Source organism: Carcharodon carcharias, chromosome 32 (genome assembly GCF_017639515.1).
Source record: "Carcharodon carcharias isolate sCarCar2 chromosome 32, sCarCar2.pri, whole genome shotgun sequence".
Classification (NCBI taxonomy): Eukaryota; Metazoa; Chordata; class Chondrichthyes; order Lamniformes; family Lamnidae; genus Carcharodon; species Carcharodon carcharias.
The window spans coordinates 18785773-18802439 of record NC_054498.1 but is presented as its reverse complement, the minus strand read 5'-3'; the positions used below and the strand labels follow the sequence as shown (position 1 = coordinate 18802439).

Genomic DNA, 16667 nt, shown 5'->3' with positions numbered 1-16667 from the left:
AGCATGCGAGGCAAAAAATATTAAGCAAGATGCTGAGATGGGAGAGTTTAAATATTGGAGAAATGAGCTGTTTTTCTCATATCGTTTATTCCAGGAGATATATTTAAATCATTTTCCCATTTTAAATTTCATCCTTGTATGTCCGTCAGAATACTGACCCCTTGGTATAATTTGTGGATAAGCTGACTTCCTGAGAGATGGCACAGGTTTAATATTGTGAAGGAGTCAACCTGACATGCCCAGGAGCCCTCAGAAACTGCCACCCTTGCCACCGTTTGGCACAAACTTAAGTTACAAGAGCAACAAAAAAAAAAATAGCACAGGAAACAAAGGAGGAGAAAGGGGAAAGAAATCCATGAATGGTCCTTCACAATACCACTCAGCAGAGCAGAATTAAACATGCATTCATTTCAGACAGGCAGGTGCCATGAAATCCAGAGAGTGATATATTAGCATCATTTGAGCTTTTAAAAAAAAGTTCAAGCTTGAGGTTAGTGCAGTCTTGTTCAACAAAAGGACATTGATGTTAAATGCAGCAGCCTGTACCTTGAACTCTCAGCCCAATGGTCCAATTTCCTGTGCTTCAAGGAATTTCCTCTGAGGGTAGTGAATCTGTGGAATTCTTTACCGCAGAAGGCTGTAGAAGCTGGCTTGTTAAGTGTATTCAAGGCGGAGATAGACAGATTTTTAATCAGTAAGGGAATCAAGGGTTATGGGGAAAAAGGCAGGAAAATGGAGTTGAGGATTATCAGATCAGCCATGATCTCATTGAATGGCAGAGCAGACTCAATGGGCCAAATGGCCTACTTCTGCTCCTAAGTCTTATGGTCTTCTTGCCTCAAGTGAGACTCCACCAGGAGAAAATGCTTAAAAATATCAGCCTATTGTCTAATTCTTCAAAGAACAATGAGCCAAGCAAAACACCTGGTGTTTAAAAACATAAAACTTTTCTTCTTTGTCAAATATGTCTGCAACAGTGGTGTTGCTAAAAGATTCTGCTCAACAAACATTTAAATTCAGGCCTTTTATTCAGAACCTCTCTAAACGTACACAATGGATTCATCTCCTTATTTCTTCTGCTTACTGTTCTGAGTTGAGGTTGAGAAATCGATGCTATAACCATTTAAAAATTGTAAAATAAAGATTGCAAATGTCAGATTTCAAAGTGCATTTATCATGCATGTAACATGCTGTAAATCATTCCAATGCTGTAATCCGCTGGTTTCAACAGTTGCAAAGAACAATTTTTAAGATCACCATTTAAGATGCAAAGGTTGGATTTATCCCCCCAAATGCAGTAGGCAGCTAGGACCTGAAATACCCAGCCAGAAAGTGGCTGTGGAATCCAGACTCACTTAAATGATAGCCTGATAGTTAGTTGAAAAAGTAAAACTTTAAAGGGGTAAGTGACCGAGTGGATAGCATTGTCTGAGAAACAGCACAAGCCTAATGGACCAAATGGCCATCTCCTGTGTTGTAAAATTCCATGACATACATTTTGATCATCCAGAGGACCAGTCACCTCTAAATGGTAGGTTTCAATATATTCCTGGACAGGAATTTGAGGGCAGAACTGCTCAGAGACTCTGGGTGGTGCACTGAGCAGTCAGACTGGGAGAAAAAGGCATTTTTATCCTCACAAAAAACAATTCAAGGTGTAAAGGTAAATTTGAAATAATTTTATTTTCTTTAAACAGCTTTCTAGAAGGTACATAAAAACAGTATGTGAAAGGAATTCACAGGCTCTCAACATGTTCTGTAAACAGCAGTGACAAATAGTCACACAGTTCAAGAAACAAATGACAAAAAAAAAACTTGACAAATTTGTAATTCGAGACAAACTATTCCTGCTCAGTATCAACCCAAGAAGCTGAATTCAGCCCAGACTGCCTAAAGAACATCTAGGCAAGATGATCAAATTTTGCTTACGCAAAAGACAACGAAAATCTGCACCTTTTACAGGCCATAGCTATAGGTATTACACAGCATTTATACTAAGGACTACCCTCTCCCAATAGAGCTACAATAAAAAGTGGGAAACAGTAAAGTGTTCCTTGATGCAGCTACTCCTCCTCAGACAATGACTGATCAATGGAGTACGCCAAGAACAGGACATCAGGCCGAGCTGGAACCGAGGGATGGCCTGGTCTCACAATCTCAAAGCCCATGAAGCTGAATGTCCTCAGAAGCAAGGCTGTTAAGGGAAAAAGAATCCAACATTATAGTGAACAAAAAGAATACATGCAGCAGCTATCAATTTGCATCAGTTAACCAGAGGTTTATAGATTAAGGTACTTTACAAAATTCAAAACATGCACCCGCTTTGTTGCTCGAGTATGAACTATGCAATCCCCACCACTTCACTACTACCTCCGTTCTTCCTTGGTTCAGATCATTCTCCTTGGTGCAATTTGCAAGTTTAGCATAAAGTGAATTTGTCAATTGGACTGATATGCACTTGTTCATATTATATGAAAATGCATAATATTTGGAATGTCTGATTCTACACACAATTGCATTCCCGAGATCTGCACGCACTTTTCTGTCTAGTGGTTTTCCAATGGCAAATGTCATTTCCTCAGAATATACACCATGTTTTCAGTGTCAATCCATACCTGGTTTCACCACTAACTGCACTGTCTATCCTATGAGCCTTTACATTTCCTTATATGGGGATTACATTAATACTCTAACATGTAAATAAAATTAAAACTGAAGTTCTTCCAGTAAGTCACTTTTCTGTGACTGAGAAAATTAATTTGTTCTCCATCTACCCATCAACTGTTTAAAATTTATAGTGGGCAGTGAAGATTATTGCCTGTTGCGTGTATCAATGTCACTTTCCTTGTTTAGGACGATAAGAACAGTCAGTAGCAGATTTTGCAGTTTAGTTTTTTTTTCCACTTGGCTGCTGTAGTGACACGAATGTCTTGGTAGTGTCATAAACAGCAGCAAGTGTGACTTCAAACCGTCCCAAAGACTGCCAGGACCTGGGAAATAACATAGGGTGAACTGTCAATTCCATTAGTGTAGTTTCTGATGCCATGCAGCTCTGCAGCACTCAGAAGCTGCACCACAATATTTTCTGAAGAGTCGTACAGACTCAAAAGGTTAACTCTCCACAGATGCTGCCAGCCCTGAGTTTTTCCCCGCATTTTGTTTTTATTTCAGATTTCCAGCACTACAGTATTTTCCTTTCACCACAATATTTTCTGTTGGGCACTGCAGTAGCTTACCAGAGAGGGAGCCAGATTTGAGGGGCTCCATGTAATTGAATTCAAAGTTTTTAAAGAGAGGTTTCCTGAAATATAATGTTTCAGTTTAGAAAAGAGGGCAAGCGAGAGTACTTTTCCTAGATTTTTCTCTTTTCAACTGAAGGTTGCGCTTGGAACTGAATTATTATTCTAAGATTTCAGCAACCTAAGGCCCTATTTCAATAGTCAGCCCAACTTTTGGGAGGAAGACTTTACTGTGAGTAAAGAGAGACTTATATCCAGGCTTGACTGCAGCTGGATCCATGAAACATATACTGCAGTCAGGCACAAGAAGTTGAACATGCGCCTGCTTTCCCAGTTGTCAGAACTAAAAGGCTCGGGATTTCACTATGTGACCAGCATGTGATTGCAACTCACAACAGTCACATTTCAGTGTGTATGATTACACAACAGTACAGAAAGCTCTTACCTCTATCCTCTCTCTTTTTGTAGAAGCAGACAAATACATATTCCACCTTCATTTTCTCCTCAGCAAATTCTAATAGCGCTGTTAGCCTGCAAAATTAAATCAGTCAGCTCAAAGTAACAGGAAATAATTTGGCTTGGCCTCGACAATTTCTACCCTCGTTGCAAGTCACAGAGATCAAAGGATCAACATAAAGAAGCAAACCATACAATCACACAAGTTTATAGCACAGAAGGAAGCCAACTGGACATGGTGCAGTGGCATACTAAAGGATTATTGTTGGAACCATGCTAACCCTCATGTAACTTTAGTGAATGTGATGCAACAGCTCAATATAATCAACCCTCAGGTTATGTCAAACTATTGAAGGCTCAAGATGAGTGCTTTTACACTGATGAAATCAGTGCCACCTTGAAAGTGAGGAGACCCAAATTATTTAACTCAGGTAGTAGTCAAAGTACTGCTTGAATTGTACACTGCTTCAAGAGGACCACACCTAGTTCGGTTTCATTTCAGCTAGATGATCAGTAACTCTCCCCCCCACCCCCCCCTCAATGTAAATGAATCTACCAGTTAATTCACTTTTTTGTTAAAGTTGGTATAGGGAGTACAGTAAAAGTGGGGAGGGTTGGTGAGAGTGAGAAAGATGCAACAAGATTAATTTTGGTACTGAGAATAGCTTTGTGCATAGTGGAACCAGATAAGTGAAGTTATAGGCTAGCAAGTGCAGGCGAGTTTGGGCATGAAGGAAAATCGCTAAAGGAGAAATACCAAATAAGGTGTTGTAGCAATAAGAGGACCAATACAAGACAGAAAGGACATTCCACATTATAGCATTCACTAACAATGGATAGCACAATGTTAAGAACATACACCAACATTTAATTGCAGTCTGTGTAACTATCGTGTGTGAAGAATAATCAGAACCACCCGACTACTAAAGTGAACAGCACATTTTAACTACAGTCGACAAAATCAAGACGCTCAAAAGTTTAAGCACTTTGGGTGCCATCAGGATCATGCAGCACCTCAAACTTCCAAATGTTCATGCAAAAAATTATGTTGCTCATCTGGCTATTAAAATAAATGCCTACAATTGCATTTCAATGGCTCTTGAAATACTTATCGCTGAGCAGCCTGAGGCACACTACATAAACGCTTTCCAAAGCTGCTGCACTGTACGAAAGACTATTTAGAATCAACAGCTCACTCCACCATGCTAATCAATTTATATACTGCGACCAACACGTGCATCTTGCTCGTTTGCATCTAAACACAAAAATAATTGATTGAGCTTGTGACCCTCCTCTCCCCAGTCGACACTTCTATGAATGGGATGGAAAGATTTGATGGTGTTGAAAATTAAATTGGAAAAGAAAAAAAACTTTAACATAGCTCGATATGAAGGCAAAGAAAGCATGGACTAAGGCAAAGAAATCTTGGACTAATGTGCCAACAGGTTTCAAATAACTCACCCTTCTTTGCTTCCTTCTGCCAAAATGCCATTAGGAATTTCCACAAAGAGATTCTTATTGGAGAAAACTGCATCCCATTTGGAGACCTTTGAGTCCGTTAACTTGTACTGAAAATGGACAATATGCTGCTTTCCATTTGCCGGTAGCTCTTGCGTTACAGTTAGCTTCTCATCCTGCAAAGGAGAAAGGTGCCAATTGGAAAAAGTGCTCTGAAAATTGCCATAGCTCAGCTAGCAATTTCTCCAACCCACGATGAGAAACATACAGGGCCCAAACAGAACATCTGCTTAACCATACAATGATCACAGACTATATGGGCAGAGAAATCCCTCAGCCTTTCACAGTTCTAATACATTTCTCACCAAGAATTGTAGGCGATAGCAGATGTTTAATGGTGCGCTACTAGCGAACCTGATTCATTAATAGCCCTCCTTTCTCAGCTTAAAGATACTTTTTCCTTCCTGTCCAATATACACCACTACTCTTCCAGCCCACTCTCCCCAGTTCACAGCTCTCTATGCTTCCTCCTCTATACAGAAGAGCAATCTTCCTCTCTGTTTCCATGTGATAATGCTGCTCCAGAGATCTAACTCTGTTGCACACACTGGTTCAAATCCCTGAATTCACAAAACTATCTCAATCTGGAACTCCTGCTCAGTGTATGACAAGACCAGTTATATTTCAGGCTCAACCATAAGGGACAAGTCAGAGCAGAGGATCACTTCTCTGGGATTGTGGATAGACAGCTCCTCCAATAACTCATCCCATAGCGCCTCCTCTGACAACTATGAAGAGGAGACTCTGATGGGATAGCCCTGGATTCATTTGGCTGCTTGCCACCAAATAGCTAAGAGTGGACAGTGAGCCCAAAGCACTCTAATGTTACAAAACACTCACTGGCTAGTGCCAAGTGAGCCCAGGAAGTTGGTGCAGCAGAGGCTGGCAAGTGTAACTCAGTGACTGACTGTGTGAAGGGAAAAACTGGGAAGCTAAATGGCAGTTTCAAACTTCACTATTTCTGCTCCTGTTTTAAAAGGCTCTTACCACAGGCTGGCAACACTTAACATTTTTATGAAGTACTTCAATTTCAGATCTTAACCTCCATTCTGATTTTCTCTTGGATAACAGATGCCGGTAATGAAGGATGGTCCCACTAAAGCCACTGGGAATGGTGAAGTGGGTTCCCCTGACTGAGCTCTAACCACCTTTTCTGTACCATATTCTTGGGCCATAGGCAGCTATATTTGCCAGGTTTCCCAGGCTTTCTGCTGCTATTCTGCAATAGCCATTCACACCTTTTATCTTCCCATCTTTTGCTTCAGTATTTGTCTCACCTCTTTTCACCATTGCTTTTGTCATTTAATCACTGCCCTGCCATCAGATCTTTCCCTTTTGTTCTTTCTCTGCCCTCTTTTCTCTGGCTCTGTACCTGGATCTTCCAGTCCCGATGAAGGTTCTGATTGACCTGAAACATTAACTATGTTCCTCTTTCCATAGATGCTATGTTTTCAGCCTTTTCTGTTTTTAACTGAGTTTTTCAGCATTTTGCTTGTGTTGTATGTTAAGGATGCTCAACTTTAGAAAAAAGTGTAACCTGAAACTTTTAACTCTCTTTACTACATTTAAACACATCTGAAGCGTATTTTTTTGCATGCAGCATCATCACCACCACTTTTGGCATTCACCCTGCTTATGTTGTGCATTACAACTTGTTTCAACTACAGAGGAGAGGCCAGAAAGATCTGTTCAGCGTTCCTAGGTCACTGACCACTCCTCTGTGCCCATAATCAGCACTGTTCAGGATACTGCCTTTGCACAAAATAAGAAAATAAACATGCTCACTGTGTGTAAGACAGCTGTAAGAGTGTGATCCCTTCCATTCCCTCGCCCACCCGGGATCTTCACTGATGGGTGAGGGGCATCAGGAGCACCACAGAGGCCCTGGACTGAGGTGCCTGCAGTACTGTTGCTGAGATGTACCACTCAAGGAAGGAATACTACTGTAAACAAAACAAAACAGTAATGTTAGGACTTGGGAGAAAGTGATTGTTCAAAATAAATCAAATAGATAGCAACAACAGTAATATTTGGCGCAGGACTCGCCCTCCAACTTACCACCACTTTTTTTATTGTGACTTGAAATCCTACTTTCTTTTAACATTAAAGCTGCTGTGGGCATTCCCAATGAGTATCTGCCATACGTTTATTATTGTTATTAAACAAAATATGCCCAAATTTCCTTCCTTCCTACATCCTTAACTTTTAAACTCCAGCTCCTGGATGACTAAGCAAGTCAGAAAAAAATGAGCAAATATCTGGCAAACAGAACACAGTCAAACCTCATTTTAAATGTCAGGTATTGACGATAGTGTCAGTTTCACTGAGCAATTAACAATTAAAATTGAGGGTCACGAACTCATAGCAAAAAAAATGTAGATTTGCACTCTCAGCAAAAACAAATTAGGTACCACAACCATCTCATTGCTAGGATAATACCGAATACAAAATGGCTGTTGCCTACATAACTGACTGAATTTTGAGTTTGGGAATGTTTGTGGAACGTAAATACTTGTTTTGTAAACAACATTAGCCACATACAGTATTTAAAAATCTCTTATTATCGCAATTCAGGGTCTCTTACAACTGCAGTTTGAAGTTACAATACCAGTAAAGGACATTATGAATGGAATTATTGCCCCTTGGCTGTAGACAAGAAACAATTCAGACATTCCTGATGACTATCCAGTGATCCCTGCTATTAAGTGCAGATTTCCATCATGACAAGTGTCCACCATTCTATTCGACACTGACTAAATGAATTTAGAGGTATAAACCAGCATTCCTTTGCATGCACCAAGTTACTTAAGGGAATCAGATTAGTCTATTTCCCCATACCTAGCTGAAAACGTCCAAATTATTTTCTTTGCAGCATCTACAATACACCACACAGAATTCAAGATTAAAGTAAATACCCTGTAGTCAGACTTATCAATAGAAATGCAAAGCAAGTTGACCTCATCCAACTATTAGGGATCATCAATCTCCAGCGCCTCGAATATAGTAATATAGTAAAACAGAGCCCACTAGTGTACAAAACCAGTTTACTGGCCAAGGCTTTTAACAGACTCCGCTGATTCTATGACATTATTCCCAACAGTTACTGTATTTAAAAATAGTTGTGTTACCATGCAAAAATTCACCTGATCTCATCAGCGCTAGATTGCACAGATAAATGGTCATGTGATTACTGAAACACCAAGTTCACCCACAAACCAAACTACATTCATGCATAAGCTATAAATAACTCGTGACTCAACTTGCAAGTTAAACATAAACATTTTTCAATTTAAAGTAATGACTGAAAACATTTTCTTATAGCACCCCGGACTAGGGAGTAAAAGGTAGCACAGGCAGTAGGTGTCGCGGCTGATTGCTACCAAATAGCTCCTGCTAGATTGGTTCAGGTAAAAACATACCCCAAAACTGACAAGGTAACTAAATACTGGTTAGGGCAAAAAGAGGGAATTTATATTTGTAGAGCATCTTTTATGTCTGCAAGATATGCCACAGCACTTCTCAGAAATGAAGCACTTTTGAAGTATAAGACTATTGCTTTGTGAGCAAGCACAGCAGTCAATTCCCACAAACACTAATAAGGTTAATGACCAGTTCAATTTTTTCACAAAGAACACAGGAACTCACTGCTTCCCTGCAGGATAAGTACCATAGAATCTTTTATATCCACCTGCAATTACACTCCATAACTGGTATGAATACAACACTTTTTCTGTGATCGTTTTGCCATTTCAGACTTACTTTCTCACTACCCATTTTGCGAGATATATATATACTGTTGCACTGGGATCAAGTCAGGAACTCTCCATGTTTAACCAAAGCAAACTAGTATTGTAGGGCCTTTCCAGTCACACTATAGAGTCTGGAAACAATTCCACACTTTAATCATTATAATGTTTTTAAACTACAATTTCACTCGAGAATTAAAGTTTCCAGTGGCAGGCAGGGGAAAGTTACCCAGGCGATGGGAAAGCTGGAATCGAACTTTCAGTAGAGAAGGTTCTGAGGAGGATAGGAACACAGGGGATCTAATTAACAACCCACAAAAAAACATCAAAGGCAACATCTGCAGAAAGGCAGATGGCAGACTCAAGTATTGCAAACAGCTGCTGGAAGACAGCGCCACAAAAATGCAACTCTAGAGTCCTTTAATTTGACGAAACATTTCATTTACATTTCTCACAAAACAGTTAACAAGTCTACTGTATAGTGCACAGAGTGCAAGTGTTATTGTCACAAACATGGACATCCACAACAAGAGCATATTTTGTGCGGAAATTAAAAAGCCACAATGTTTTAGTTTTTTGTCACAGGGTTCCATGTGCTATGATGAGAAAGCAGCAACAATAACCTCAGGAGTCAGAACACTGGGTGAAGAATGAAGATAAAATGCATGAGTAAACTTTGCATTGATTGAACTCATACCTAGCAAAAAGTGAGGTGGCAATGATTGTTCTACCTGAGGGAGAAATATCCACCACCCATGATTTTTGTGATCAGATGTCTCAAAGCACTTTACAACCAAAAGATTTTTTTTGAAGTGTAGTTACAGTTGTGATGTAGGAAATGCAGCAGCCAATTTGCATACAACAAGCTCCCAGAAACAGCAGTGCAATAGTGACCAGATAATCTGTTCTTTGTGATGTCGATTGAGGGATGAATAATGACCAGGCCTTCAGGGATAATTCTCCTGCTCTCCTTCAAAATAATGCCAGAGGATTTTTTAAATCCCTCTGATCAGGCAGACAGGGCCTCGGTTTAAGATACCATTGAAAGACAGCACCTCCGATACTCTCAGTGCCATGCTGAATGTCAACTTTGATTTTTGTGCTCAAGCCACCAAGTGGAACTTGAACCCAGAACCTTGATGCTCAGGTGAGTGCACTACCAACTAAGCCAAGGCTGTATAAATAAATAAAGGCAAGATGTTGATCTATTGATAACCGTGCTGCCTGCCCAAGACACATCCAGCTTGCCGTCTCTTTTTAATTATTCACCCAACACTACCTCAAACTGAATCTTGCAATCCAAAAATTTAGGACATCTCAAATGCAATCTGGTAGCTCACAATGCCCGAATTAGAATTAGTCTTCAAAATTGAGGTCCATGGTCATTCAGCAGATCAATGCCACAGTCATTCCCAGAAACAACGATTTGCAGAGTTACAGGAACTAGCTGTTTACATTTCTGAACCTAAACACCTCAATGCTTTAGAAAGTTGTCTCATGAACTTATTCAGACTTCTAAAGATCCCCCAATTAGCTATGAGGCGCAAAGTTCACAACCCAAATCAGTGGATGCTGTTAGAGAACAATGAAGATGGCTATCAGGAGGCAAGACAGTGTTACAGTCTGCAGACTCTCTTCTTGCAATGCAGCAATGGAGGTGCAGTGCAGTTGGTCAGTTGCGTAATTTTGCAAAAATAATAAAACTATTAAGTTTGAGAAAGTTACAAGTGAATATACTAAACCATCACTCTCGAACAAAATCATAGTCTGATTTATCTCTGGAGGCCTTTAAAAATACAGTCACCCAAGAGCATTTACTATATAAAAATGATAGCAATGGCCCTTTTTAAAAAAAACTGCATGGAAAACCAACAGCAAGAAATACCTTGCTTATTTTAATAATTAAAATTCTCAGTAACTATTTTTTGAATGTATGGCACGAACATTTTGCATAAACAAATTTGTGACTAAAGTAATAAGCAGTGCAGAAACACTTCTCTTATATCAGGAGGGCTACAACGTTAGAATTAGTAATGTTTAAATGACTAAACCTAAAGCAGCAATCTGATTCAATGTTATGATTTTAAGGCAAAATTGTCAGTTCTCAGCAATCTGACATTTGCATAATCACAGATTCTTTCCCAGTAAGGAGGTCAAGATTTGAAAAACATGAAGTCAACAATGCTACAAGCTTATTGCAAATACACCTTCTCAGTTTTTGAACTGTTTACAAGGATAAAAATTTGTCATTAGTTTCCCCTTTTGACATTACATAATTGACTAAAAAACACTTTCTACCCACCAGCCCCTCCCCCAACCACTCTAGTTACTTTGTCAATATATTGAGTTGTAAATCAGATCTCAGCTTCTAACTTGTACGCAAAGAAATAAATTACATTGCAAGTAATTGTACACGCTAGGAAGAGAGGTTATTCCATTTGTGATGAAATAAAAAAAAAACATACCCAAGTTTAAATTGTGGTTCAGGGACTACAGTTGCTGTCAGGCCTCGGGACTTCAGCACATGCGCAGGCCAGGAAAGGGCCGCACATACGCAGTTCATGTGCAGAAGAAACAGAAGACAAGAGAAATGGTGTGAAACTGGAGGTCAGGTGACCTGAAGAGAAGTGTCATTTGAGAGATGGTACACCAGGGAACAGGACATTTGGGGGGGTGGGGGGGCGCGGGGGGAAAGGAAGGAAACAAAGATCACCCCAAACCAGGAACCAGGGAATGGGGCAGAAACCAGGTCCCTGAAGACAATCCCAAGTAAGACACAAAGGTTCACTCAGATCTGACTTGCCCAATAGTATCAGCCGGGATTGTAACATTACTACCATTTTACACAAATTTACATGCTTGCATTTGATCAAGTTATATCCCTTCCTCTGAATTCAAATGTGGAACAAATGCCTTGAAACAACTAAATAACTCTACATGTACAGACACAAATGTTTGAAGTAAGATTAGAGAGGTGCCAGTTCGCTGATGAACTGTCATGCCACAAATGACACTGACACTCTGCTTGTCTGCAAATGTAATTTAAAATTTCAAAGCATTTTGAATGAAAACAATCCGGATTGTGGGTGAGGAATGTGTTCACTACATTCTTGGATTGCACCATCGAGAAACTGACTGCAACCCAAGATTTACACTTTACATATGCCTAGGTCATATACTGCACACCTGTTAAACATGCTTCAGGTATAATCCTGCCACACTACTACTCAGCTGCCATTCCAAATGGTTAACCACTACACTACACCAATGGTCAGTTTCTTCAGGCAAATTTAAGTGCCCGCATTACAGCGGCTTCAAAGGTTGAACAATATGAACCAGTCTGAAGAATACAGCATGATCACAACAGGAATGCATCAAATATCCATCAGCAGCTTTTCACCATTTCAGCACCTCAAAAGTCACATTTATTCTCAGTTGTAATATGCAGCGATTTCTTTAACACTATAGAACTACAGCAGTTTTCCTTCACCAGGAGGAGCTATCTCAATTTCTTACATGAGAGCCCACAGTTTCCACAAAACTAAATGTCTACAATGTATCTTAATAAGAAGCAAAGATCAATATAACCTGAGACACTGCACAGTTCAGAGCTATATGATACAATACTTTAGTCAATACTTTCAAAGGCATACAATTCCAAGTTCATCAAATCAGAAATATTTCAAGGTCAAACATCTGATTATTTGCAAAACTTATTAAAGCAATCCAGCTGCATTTCCAGGGCTCAAGTGCTCCAATATCAAACTTCATTCACTTATCACTGCGTGAACTCCTCTGGAAATTTATTCCACAGTATCTATTTACTAAGAATGTACAAATAGCACTGCTTTGAAAACTACCAGCAGGTAAGTGGGGTTAAGTGGGATGGTTATTTAGACCAGAATGTGCCAATTGAAAAATCAGTCAAAAAAAGCATCCCAAAAATTGCAAGTACTTCAACTCTAATTAAACACAAAAGCAGCGGTCCAACAGGAGGTGACTTTCCAAACATTTGCAAAAAGCAAATTTTCTATATTTCCTCTGGCAGAAAGGTGCAATTACAGCATGACAGACATAGGCATTCATAATGGTTAAGACTGACAATGAGGGCACGGACACTAGTCTTTCAAGACAGTAACTGAATTTTTTCCTTGCATTTTACTGGATCATGACATCCCTGTGACTCACAATGCAACTCCCTTACAGTATCGCTCTCTTGCTTAGTTGTATTCACTCACTATGATCCCTACATGTTTGTTCTTCCAGCTTTTGAAAACCTTTTGACAGGTGAATTGACAGTCTGACAGGAGTCAATATTAACCTGACCAAACTTCTGTAAGAGATAACATTATCGTTAAGCGTTACACCCAAAATATCAAGCTACCATTTCTCTCAAGACAAAAGAGATGTGTACCACAAACATTTTCCTTTTAGGTTTTCAAACGACTCCTGTCTTGCAAAACCAAAACAAAGGGGAATTACATGGAGAACTACTTCAATTGCTAGTTTTTTGAATATTAAATCGAGGACTGAGCAAAACAAGTAACTGTCAAAGTCTCTGACAAATTAACAGTAATAATTAATGTTTTTTTTTGTAAAACACCCAGCTGACTGCACCATCACACACTATCAATTATTCCCGTAAGGCACCATGGTCCATGAGAGGCTTCAGAAAACCCATCAGTTCACTAACTCAACATTTCTACTTTATCATTCTCTACCCTACTTTATCAACCCAAAAACACAATACAAGCAAGAAATTCATTCATCTTTACATTTCACTGAAAGAGATGCATCTGAAACAATCACCCATCACATTTTGGGTGCACAAAACAGGCAAACAGCAATCATTTGGCAAATAAATATTTACATACAAAAGCTAGCAGTGTTTAAAAAATTCAATTACCTACATTCCTATTTACACACACACACAGTCACAGCCTCTAGCTCTATCATTCATTACTGATGTAGTAAAGAAATTATACAATATGTGCAGACACTGCTGAAGCTTACAAAGAACACCGCTGGTTAAAATATGCTTTTGAGAAACAGGAAATACTAGCAATACAGACTTCATTAGAGAAGCTTGCACGACAACAGAATGTTTCACAATATATAATGCGTACACACCATAGAATTTTTTTTAGAAGCAGCAGCCATTTAACAGTCTAGTACCAAAAAGAGAAGCACTGGAAGGGAAGGCCATCTTCATTTTTTCAAGTATTTCTCCATTTCTCGTTTAAAAGCAGTTATTGATTCACTTTTTCCAAAACAGTCCCTGATAGGGTAGTCCAGGTCTAAACAAGCTCAACTTTTTTTTTCACTTCTCCAACCTCTTTGCTTTGAGTGACAAACTCTGGATGCACAAGCCCTCAGAACTCATTTTCCTAATCCCCATCAGTGAGTGAAGTACCTCCACCCGCTGATGTAACTATATCCTTATGATGAGCCATCCCACAATAATAAATCCTTTATGCTCCCTCATCTGAAAAAGCAGTTTTCTCACACATTGCAAATCCCTTCCCCAGAATCCTGCTGCCAACGCCTCCTCTTCCAACCACCAAGAGGCTCAGGCAATGGCTCAAGCTTCTCCATTGCCTCCCACGCCATACTGTAGTCCAGGTGCTCAATGTCACACCCCGACACTGTCTCCCAATATTCCAATGTTCAATCAGCCTCCGAACACAGGCACCAATACCTCAGACTTTACCCCCTACAATGCCCAGCATCTCCCAAGATAACACTCCCCATGACTATTCACCCCCTCCCCCCCATGACACCGGTCTCCCCACTCCCCCAATGCCCCAAATTATTCCAATGCCCCCTCCCCAAAACTCCCCTTTGCCCCAAATTACTCTCAATGCCCCCCTCCCCATCTCCCCCCAATACCCCGCTTCCCCCAACGCCACCCCTCCCCTACTCCCCCTTCCCCCCAACGCCACCCCTCCCCTACTCCCCCTTCCCCCCAACGCCACCCCTCCCCTACTCCCCCTTCCCCCCAACGCCACCCTTTTCCCCAATGACCCTCCTCCCCCCAATGCCCCACCCCCGCCCATCAATGACCCCCCCCCTTCCCTACTCCCCCCGAAGACCCCTCCCCCCTCACCTCTCCTGGGTATTTATCATGGCGGAAGCTGGGCTCTTGTCTCTTTCTTTTCCGAAGTAGTGGCTGTTGAGTATCCGTTCGACGGAGCTTCTCACCATCCGGCCGCAGACGAAGCCCGCTCGCTGGGTTATGCTGCCAGTGGCTGCCCGTCCATCCACTCAGCACCCTCCGCCTTCCAGAACCTTCAGCGGCCGCAGCGCCTCCGCCGCGCGCTTATATAGCCGCGCGGGGCATCATGGGGGCCGCACCGACAAACAAATCAAACAACCGGCAAATTATTTTAACCCTCAGCTGCCGCACCGCGTTTACTGTCATTAATCGGATATTTACCCCCGCTGGTCATTTGGGTTTAATTCTCACCCATTTATTTATTTATTTTTGTTTGTCGGATGACGTCAGCGCCCCTATGATTGACAGGCGGGGGCGGGGCCTCGCTGTGCTGCGCAGAGTGGAGGCTGGAGATGTGCTGATTCCCACCTCTCTCTCTGTGAATTTACATGACAGGGCTTGGCATAGTGAGTGCTGGCCTTAAAAAGACCTGCAAAGAACGCATTTGCATTTGTGCAGCAGCCTGCCACCTCCTCAGAGCACCCCAAAATGATTCCCAGTCAAGATCAGGAAAAACGTAAAGATGTATAAGAAAGTGAAGAGAAAAAAAAATCACCCACAGAATTGTATTTCTTTCATGGGTCAGCATTTGTTGCCCATCCCTAATTGCCCTTAATTAACAAGTCCATCAGGCAGTGGTCAGCACGTAACGTCTTAAAGGCCCTGAGGGAAAAGGAGAGGGTGGATCCTGTGTGATGGTTCCCTGAGCAGACTGACAAAGTCATTTGGCAGAATGCCTCATCGCCAGAACTTTCCAACAAGCATCAAGACGTAGCTTGGCTGGTGGTGAGAAAGTCCCTCCCTGTCAGATCCTTCCTACATGCCAGGAGTCTCACCCCCTCTGTACGTTGCCCTCGAGGTGGCTGTGGTGGGGAAGAGACCGTTGTTCACCTCCTTGTAGATTGTGTCTTTGCGAAGAAGGTCTGGAGAGAGATGCAGTGGTTTCTATCGAGGTTCATCCCGAGCAGTTCTGTGACAGAGGACTCTGTGCTCTACGGGCTGTTCCCAGGGTCACACACCGAGACAAACATCAACTGCAGCTGGAGGATCATCAACTCGGTGAAAGACGCTCTTTGGTCTGCCCGAAACTTGTTGGTTTTCCAGCGCAAAGAGTTGTCCCCGACCGAGTGTTGCAGACTGGCACATTCCAAGGTCCAGGACTACGTGCTGAGGGACACAGTTAAGCTTGGGGCAGCCGCCACAAAGGCGCAATGGGGAAGGGTCGCTGCCTAAGACCTTCCTGCCATAGTACACTGAGGGGCTGGGAACTGTAAAGAGCCCCTCAGGCTGTACAGCTTAAAATGAATGCCAATGATTGTAATATTCATTGTTTGTACTGATACACCTTGTGATTCATGTTGTAAAAGTTGAACCTGATTGTATTTTTGTAATGGTGATATTGAAATGGTTCGAAATGTTTTTGAAGATTTATGAATAAAGTATATTTTTGCAAAAAAAAAAATTGCCCTTAATTTGAGTGGCTTGCTAGGCCAT

General features: G+C 41.2%; 1 protein-coding gene across 1 annotated transcript; it reads right to left on the bottom strand.

The window, feature by feature from the left end:
* Positions 1-1664: 1664 nt before the first annotated feature.
* On the bottom strand, positions 1665-15266 carry LOC121272026 (ornithine decarboxylase antizyme 2-like). The gene is given in 6 exon segments (XM_041178392.1): positions 1665-2194; positions 3685-3770; positions 5157-5329; positions 6999-7079; positions 7081-7156; positions 15066-15266. Coding segments are annotated over 6 exon segments (645 nt in total). The 5' UTR covers positions 15164-15266; the 3' UTR covers positions 1665-2063.
* Between the last annotated feature and the right edge of the window lie 1401 nt (positions 15267-16667).